The sequence below is a fragment of the Plectropomus leopardus genome, unplaced genomic scaffold (assembly GCF_008729295.1).
Source record: "Plectropomus leopardus isolate mb unplaced genomic scaffold, YSFRI_Pleo_2.0 unplaced_scaffold8727, whole genome shotgun sequence".
NCBI classification, from domain to species: domain Eukaryota; kingdom Metazoa; phylum Chordata; class Actinopteri; order Perciformes; family Serranidae; genus Plectropomus; species Plectropomus leopardus.
Window position 1 is genome coordinate 1 of NW_024696205.1, and position 9188 is coordinate 9188.

The 9188-nt window shown below is 41.6% G+C and overlaps 1 protein-coding gene across 1 annotated transcript; it reads right to left on the bottom strand.

The window, feature by feature from the left end:
• Positions 1 to 1102: 1102 nt before the first annotated feature.
• Positions 1103 to 7859, bottom strand: LOC121940454 (ataxin-2-like protein; the record flags this gene model as incomplete). Its single annotated transcript, XM_042483230.1, has 10 exons — positions 1103 to 2558; positions 2661 to 2832; positions 3949 to 4128; positions 4630 to 4739; positions 4975 to 5116; positions 5355 to 5536; positions 5715 to 5778; positions 6871 to 7005; positions 7309 to 7378; positions 7471 to 7859. Coding segments are annotated over 10 exons (1494 nt in total), but the record flags the coding sequence as incomplete, so codon positions are not given.
• Positions 7860 to 9188: the final 1329 nt, after the last annotated feature.

Sequence of the window (9188 nt, forward strand, 5' to 3'; positions counted from 1 at the left end):
ACCAAGTACACTTATGAACATCCCTAGCTCGAACATGGTGTTTGTTATGGACAATCCATGACTAGCACAGAAGTCCCATATCAAAACACCGCTCGGGTTCAGACCGGGCAGGCTATTCCTCCCAATCACGCCCCTCCAAGTCACACCATTGTTGCCAACATGAGCGTTGAGTTTTGAGTTCTCCAGGAGAACAATGGAGTCCGCAGTTGACACTCTTCCCAGCACCCCACCCAGGGACTCCAAGAAGGCTGTGTACTGCAGTTCGGAGTATACAGCCTTCAGCCTTCAGCCACACAGCTGTTTGGTGCATAAGCACAAACAACGGTCAGAGACCTTTTCTTAGTGACCAAAAGGTCATACTTTTGCTTTGTTGGCCAAAATAGCACCAAAAAGTGTTACTAGTCAAAACAGCATGAAACGTCATTGCATTGTACGGTGTCCAAAACACTATAAAAGTCATCATATAGCATATCAGCCAAAATAGCATAATGTCATTGTATGGCATGTCTTCCAAAATAGCACAAAAAGTCACTATATGATTTCACAACTGTCATGGTATGGTATGTTATAAAAAAAATTCAGACTACAAAGGTGTTTAAAAAATCCAAAGTATTCACTGTCACATTATAGCATGTTATTAGTAATTAAGTTATAGGAAAGCATTTTATGAAAGTTTATGTATGGTTTAGTATGTCATAAGGTCATGTTAATACATAGAATATCAAAAATCAATAAAAAGTCATAGTATAGCATACCATTAGATATGTCAGAAAAACTCGCGTATTGTGTCAAAAATATAATGTCATAGCAGGCTATAGTATATCACAAAGTCAGTCAAGTCTGTCTTGAAAAATGTCAGTCATGGTGAGCTAGAGTATGTTTTTAAAAAATGTTATTGTAAAAAAGGCACAGTGTAGTATGTCAACAAAATGTCATTCCAAAATGCATAGTACAGCATGTCATAAGAAGTCACAGTATGTTAAAAAATGTTCTTAAAAAAAGTCACAGTTGTCACAAAGTAATAGTCATAAGGTAAAAAAACTCATTTTAATTAACAACAAAAAAAAAAACAACACATATACTGTCTAACTCCCTAATGCAATAATGTGTTTGTCAAGTTTTCTCGTTTTCTTTTTGCCCAGGTGACAGTGATAGCACAGCAGTGATTGCCTGCTGCTGCTGGGGTCTACTCTATGGCACCAAGGGGGTCCCTGAAGTCAACTACTCCAACCTTGAGTACCGGGACCGACTGGAGCATAGTGCAGAGCAACTCTACGCCCTGTCACACTGAGAAGGTCACCACAGCCTGCTCTACTGACCGAATGTGTCCCTACTGAGAGGAATGTAGGCCGCACACTCTGACACATTGACATTAGAGCTAGTTGGCACGGTCTGTAGTACATCGATCTAGAGTCCTGTCACTAAGCCACAAACTGTGGTGTCATAGGAGCCTGAAGGGGAAGCAGAGTGCCCCACTAACCCAAAGAGGAGTCATCTCTGCCATAACAAGGACTGTGTGGTGTATAAAGAGGGGTCCCCCTAGTGACCATTATAAATTAACATGGAGAATTGCACCAGTGAGTGAAACGAATCCAAGCTAATGAGAATGTGAAGAGAATACAAAAAGTCCCCTGGGAGGTAATTACTTTGTTTTGTCAGCCTGATATAATAGCAAATGCTTAGCGAGCTTCAAATTAAATGTGTTCTTGTTATTGTCTAATGAAAAATAAATTTCCGCTCTTCATCATGGCTGTTAGCTGTTACTTCATGCAGCACAGACAAAAAAATGTAACTGCAATACTTACAATTAATGCTTCAATAAATTTAGCAAAGGAAGCTTTGAAGTTGAGTTGAAAACTTTATTTTTTGGTCATTGTTGTTTTAATATTTTTTTTGTCTTGTCCATTTTTTTCATTAATTATATTTTCCTACAGGAGAGAAGAAGCAAAGGGATGGTTTTAACTACAGGATAGTTTTTTTAAAAAGGGTGCGGGGGGGGGGGCGGGGGAGGTTTGCTAAAAATCCCCTCTCCTCTTCAAATCTGTCCATTCATGCTATATTCATGAGAATCCCACGACAGTCTGTTTCCCGTTTGTGTCGCGGTACTTACACCCCAGGAGGCTAAAAACACACTGCTGGAAGTGTCTGCTGCTGTTTTTAACTCTCCGACTGGTCCACCCAGCAAGGTGCCTAATGGTTCTGAAATGAGAAGAAGTTTGAGAGAAGAGCACGATGGCAGCAGGGCTCGGGCGCTGCTGCTGCTGTCGTCTGCCATCTTCATCATTACCATTGAAAAGGTCCTAGTCTGGTTTATACTGATGAAGAATGTTCCAGCAGAAGAATAAGGTGCTGTGAGACTTGTTGTCCTCTTCTCTCCTCTGTACGGTCCTGTCAGGTTTGTTTTTAGTGAGTCGCGTTCAGTCTGGGCCTCGCATCCAGCAGGCAGTGGGGATGTTGGGGCTCATTCCTAAGAACAGTTGGGAAGGTGGGGAGGAGGGCAGGTGGGGATTAGTTTCCAGGCTGATGGAAGGGAGCAGGGTGCGTCTGTACCTGCATTGCTGTGGAAGGAAGACAGAAAACAACAAAAAGTATAAATGCCACAATTCAAACCACAGATTGCAAATCAAGTTATGGATTTTACTTGGCATTATGTCTCGTACCTTGTGGGTGGCCGATGTAAAAGTGTTGGTGTGCTCCTTGCTGTGGTCCGTGCTGGGGATGCTGGGGCACTGAGCCAGGGCCTTGCTGAGGAGGTGGCTGCAACATCACTAACTGGTGCTGACCGTGACTCCCCGAGTGGTGGGGACCTGACATGGCTCCCTGTACATGGGCCTGCGGTGCGTGGAGATTGACAAACCAAGTTTAGATCAAGATTAATCCTTCCCATGGGGCTGGGCAGTAAAATGATAATAACGATCTCAATTATCTTTCCTCAAAAGTGATATAATAAATCTTCCATGTAATTAAACCACACATACGCCTGTAGGGGGGGGGGCAGTGATGCACCTTTAACACCAGTTACCTGAAGAAGACTGAGCAGCAGTATTAGAAGACGACTGACTGACTGACTGGCCACTTTTCATTGGCCACTAAAGCAGACAGCAACGTCGTACCGTTATAACAACATTAAACATGCACATTAAGTTATTTTTAGTATGGTTGTTTTGAGCATGGATAATGTTGCACCATAATTGAAATCGCCTCATTTATTAGCTAGAGTCGCTGAATAGTTTATTCATCTAATTCTACCGGTAAGTTAGCAACATGCCTGAAGGTAATGTGAATAAAATATTACATGAACTCGTCTGTTAAAATGCTTTCTGCCTTAGTCACACCAGAGAGGCTTTCATTGCTACTTTACAGTGTGATCAAAGTCCATCTTTTGATAGAGAAATGGCAGAAATTAGAAAATGTGGGTGTAGAACTTATACAGAAACTGTTGACCACAAAATAGACTTTTGTCTTGTTAATTTAACAAGTATTCTGTTTCCATTATCAGCCAAATCAAAATATTTTAAACAGTCTGAACAAAAAGTTTGACATGCTGCTGATCACAATTAAGATTCTATAATCTATTGTTGTTTTCTTTAGTAACATTATTTTGTTAATAGCTCCGTTTTTGATCTACCCATAGATTTGCGAAATGTTAGTGTTTGGAAAATGTTGTCATGTTCTGATAATAAACTACAGCTAACCGTGTGGGTTCTTCAACTCCTTCTCAGGAGCAAAACTGAGCCTTTAAACTTAAAAGAAATGATAAACTGACTCTTCTGGCTGATAATTATTGTTATTGATCAATACGAAATTTTTTATCATGGCATCAACATTTTTAGCCATATCGCCAGTCCTGCTTTCTGAATGCAAAAAAAAATGTTTTACTCAACACATACTCTCATTTGTAGTGATGCATAAGAAGGAACAGTAAGAAGCAGCACTGTGGAGCCATACCTGTGCTATCTGTCCCAGGGGATACGTTGGTGGGATGCCCTGGTGGCTGTGGATGCTGTAGCCCTGAATGGGGTAAGAGCCTTGCGGAGACGTGTGGCCTGGTGGCATGTTGGGTGGGGTGGGTGCTGACAAGGGACCTGAGTGGTACAGGGACTGGGGCTGTGGGCCAGACTGGGCGTTCTGAAAGAAATAATCACGTCAGAAAAGATTATAGATTAATCACAAAAATTGGTGTCTCAGAGGCTGGATTGAGGAACGTAGCTCATGAAAGTGAGTCCTCAAGAGGACCATAAGGCCGGACTACACAGGCACCTCTTCTCTAAATGAGGGTGTATTTTTGCACTCCTCGACCTTGCAAAGCAGGCAACAAAATGTAGACCATAGGGTTGTGAAATATGTACCAAGTTAGCCCACCTGCCCACTGTTATCAGTAAAAATAAAAAAAGTTCATCTAGCAGATGTGACAGTGGCAAACCCTCTGGATGGTGGCAAAAAAACTGTTCACTTAAAAGGGACCACTTCACGCATCTGGTAGATAAATCCATATTATTACTTTTTAAGAAAACAATTTCTGCCATTAGTGAGGGTTGTCGGACTGTTACACTACCCTAGCCTCTGAATTAGAGCATAGGAAATGTGCTTCAGCATATTTTCAGCAGTTCAAGCAGTCCTGCATCTTACCTGTCCGGGACTAGGTGCAGCGTGCTGGGGAGGGGGCTGGTTGCCTGTCGGGGTACTTGAAGGCTGGGGCTGATGAACTGCTCCCGAGTGGTGGGAGAAGGACTGTGGAGCTACACGAAAAGAAGAGAATCAGTGTCAATATAATGCTTATTGTTGTTTTACTGACAATATATTCAGAGACTCTTAATGGAAATGTTCAGGGTCTTAATCAGGCCACTTGAAGACCATCAATCTGTCAAAAAAACGGTGCTGTATGGAAGCAGTACGACCCAAAACTGATAACATTTTGGACATGGAGAGACTGTGTTTCACATCAATCACTCAACCAGGTTTGGGTCCACTCACCGTAGATGCCCTGCTGTGGTCCCTGAGGTCCGTCTCCCTGTGCAGAGAACTGAGGGCCTCCTGGGGGTCCCAAGGCTTGTGGGTGGGGACCCCCACCTTGACCTATCATCCTGGCCCCACCCTGCAGCATGGAGTACATCGGCTGGAGAGAGGGGGAGAAGAGAGGGACAAATGAGCATTTTTTTAATAATTTGATTTAAATGTGGGAGGTAAGATCTACCTGGGGACTGTCAGTGTCTGATATTAACTTCTGTTGGATAATCTGCACTCAGGAACACTTGTTTATTTCATGCTTTCATTAATTCAGGTTTTAATGCTACTGCAAGCATTCTGCTAACCATTAATGCCTGAATTAATGAAGAAAACTGAAGACGTCCTACCTGTCCAGGGTAGGGCGTCATGGCCTGGATGACCTGCTGCTGGCCGTACTGCTGTGGATTGTACTGAAGGTAGGACTGAGGGTAGGGGGACGCTACCAGCGGGGCCCCAGCTGCTGACGCTGCAGCTTGTAGCATGGGCGGTGCTGAAGTACCATGGTCAGAGCGCTGAGCCACAACTGAGCCTGGTGGAAACAAAGAATTAGCAAACAACAGAAACATGGTGGAAAAACATAACAGCTTTAACACACACACAGAAATAGTTTTTTAAGCAGTTTGTTTGCACCGTTAGGTCACAGGTTATAGCTATCTGTAACTGTTCCAAAGAAATACAGCACTGTAATGAAAAATCACTGCTTTTACCTTTGGTCCTGGGGTATTTTCCCTGGCTGACTGTAGACATGGTGTACTGGTACATTGGTTGGGGCTGAAAGACAGAAATGAAAAAGAGGTTAACAAAAACTGTTGCTGCATTGTTAGGAAAAAAGTGAAGCTGAAACAATTCGTAATCCAACAGAAAATCAATTGGCAATATTTTTGATCATTCATTGTTAAAAGTCATTTTAAAGCAGAATGCCCCTGTTTCTCAAATGTTAATATTTACTGGTTTCTCTTGGTTTTCTATGGCAGGATGCGACACAATCGATGGCCCAGGGTCAGTAAAATTGGATGCAAGGTAAGTCAGTCAGAGTCTGCAATATGAGCATTCTTTAGAAGATGTCATAGTTTTAAAACACTTGACCAATGATTCCCTAAAATACACATGGGGAAAGCAAAATGCATTATGGGATTTATGGGAGTTATTTCACAATAAAAGCCTTGTGTTGACAATAAAGGAATACTGTACAAAAAAACACTTAGGAGCTTTTCTTAAACTTTGAAGTGGACACAGTACTTGTTGATATAAAAACACATATTGGCATGTTTTCTATGTCTGTTACACATCCTTCACATAAAGACTGTAGTCAAAGATGTAATGGTTAAAGTATGATAGTCATCTCAAAGTAGGAGGTTCTGCAATGTGAGGCAGGTGTTGTGGCCGAGGGGTGACAGACAATGAAGAGAAAAAGTGGTTTTCTACTTTTATGGAAGCAACATCCCTACTGGGTAGAAAACAGACTGTAGTACGTTTTGTACAGTTTTGTATATCAAAATTATATATCAGTGACGATAGGAAAACAACCAAATCTAAAGAGAACTATGCTGTTATACACATATGTACAATAAATCACCCAAATTATGGAGAGAAAAAAGGTTCACCTTCATCTTTTGGCTGCCAGACCAGCAGAGGGAAAAAATGTTACATTGGACCTTTTTTATAATATTGAAAAGATTTTTTTGAGGGCAACGATTTTTAGTTGCAGCACAAAATACTTTCAAATAAAGAAACAGACTGTCTCTCATCAGGATTTTGAATTATACTCTAATATCAATCAGTCTGGCTGATGTACCACATTTAAGGTTAGTTTCCATGTCTTAAAATGACACTGGTAGTAAATAGGTTTGTTTGCTGACATACCTGCACAGAGTGGATCTGTGATACGTAGGAGAGGTAGGGAGTGTTGTAGAGTGGTCCCTGTCCGCCTGGGTGCTGAAGGACCACTGGGCTTGGAGGAGTTGGCCGAGGTGGGGTGGGGGCAGTGTTGGGCTTTGTCTGTATGACAATACAACCAGAGGTGAATAAAATCAGTGTGTCCCTTAGCTAATCCAAGGGGGTTTATCACATTTTCTTATTCAGTAGGAAGATGTAAGTATAGGAAAATTACCTTCAAATAAACAGGTCTTTGGAAATATAATACACGCAGCATAACATTGGACTATAGTATTTTCATCCTTTTCGTACTTTCGTGCATAGTTTACATGTCATGAAACATAACTAGCCAAAAACTGCTCAAACTTGAGCTAAGATCCTACTTTTTTTTTCAGATCAAGGATTTAGCAGAAATAAATGGCTTACCATAGGCATTTGAGGTTTGATGGGGTTGAATTCTTTAGCGTTGGGGTTTAAGGTTGATTTCTTTACTTGGCTAGAAGATTTGAAAAAGAAAGTTAAAAACGACAATCACAATGACCTAAGTGAGAAAAATCCAACAGTTCGCTATCTGTTTATGAAACTTACTCTGCCACGCCCTCTGTCCGCTCCGTCGTCTCTGACCTGCCCTCCTCGCTTCCCGGGGTCCTGGCTGGCTGTGGGGTAGCTGGTGAATGCCTGTCTGAAACGGGTGCTGTGGTGGTGCTTGTTGTAGCTCCAGGTGTAGTTGTGGTGTCCTTAGTGGCGTCCTCAACTGGGGCCGGTGAAGCCTGAGGTTGGGGCTGTGAAGGACTGGGAGCTGGAGCCTGAGGTTTGGGGTCTGAAGCAGGGTGAGCGTCTGATGATGAGGGTTTGGGCTGGGCGACCTCACTGATGGCGGGTGGGGTTGCTGCTGCTGGAGAGCTGGGAGAGCTAGAGCTGCCTCCACTTGGCTGGAGCTGAAAAAAAGTGGAAGATAAAGATTGAATCAAAATAAGAGGTCAAAAGAGGGATGAGGCAAAAAGAAGAAAGTAAGCAATAATGATTTAGCATATACATAAAAGGAAGCATAGAACAACAAAAGTCCAATAAAAGCTGTACATCGCAATCAAATAATCTCATAACAGAAAACAGGGTCCCTTATGCAACTAATTTTCACACCAAGTGAGTGTCAAGTGAGGATACTTCAATGTCATGTGAAATATGTTAATGGTCACCACCAAGCAGTGTTAATTTTGTCAACAAAAACAACTACAATAAATGTTTTTTCAACTCTTTTTTCTATGAATAAGACGAGATGTTGGCAACCTACAAAAAGATCTTTGATCATTAAAACCATGATAAAAATGAATCTTTTGTTTTCATTAACGCGACAGAACCCAAATATTACTGGTGGGACATCCGATTGTATAAGCGGTATGAGATCAGAGCATCAACAGGTTGGTAAATAGCAAAAGCTGCAAAGCACACACAGCAGAGCAGCATCAGCAGTTAGCATGAGTTTTGAGCTGCAATTAGGCACTAAACAAGCAGCCATGTGTGGATGGTGGAGCTGATGAATGGTTCTCCAGAGTTTATTGGTTGCAGCGGAGGCTGTCAGTTTGACAGGCAGGTAGGAGGCTTGCTTATCTGTGAGTGTAACTGCGCTGTAAATAAACAGTCTGAACTCAGCTGATTTTTTCCTGACAGAGCTGAAAGTCCAGTTTTAATCACCAGCTGTGAGGGAACATGAGTTTAAGCTTCCAGACTAACATGTTGCAGATTCAGAAAGAATTAAGGCTGAAATAATGTTCGTTTTCTGCTTCTTCACAGTGAGCTTGACAAGTCAAAGTTTACAATGAAGCTGGGTACAAATCCTAGTTGGTAAGTTGCCTCAAATGAGTAATTAATGCCCTCAAAAGTTTAAGATTTTGAGCTGTTCGGTGTGTGCTCATAAATCATTCTTTAAACCTGTTATAAACTCTCCCGGAGAAATAGTTTGTAAATGTGTTGAAATTATTTGCAGTTATGGGAAATATGTATTAATGAAATATCAACACTTGATACAGCCTCTCCCCTTGATTCCAATACCTGGTACCTGTACAAGCCAAATTGAATTCGTTTAAAAAGAACGGACACTTGGACTAAAATGAGATGACTTTCATTGACTAAACTATGAAGGATAAAAATGGCTAAATCAGGGTTTCTACAACGCAAGGCAAATAGGCTTTAAGCAATTTTGAGACTTTTTAATGCCACTTAGAAAGAAATTTAAGACCAATTTTACAGTAGCCAATATTGAATGAAAAAACATACTAATGTTACTTAGGGTAAGGGGGGTTTATTTT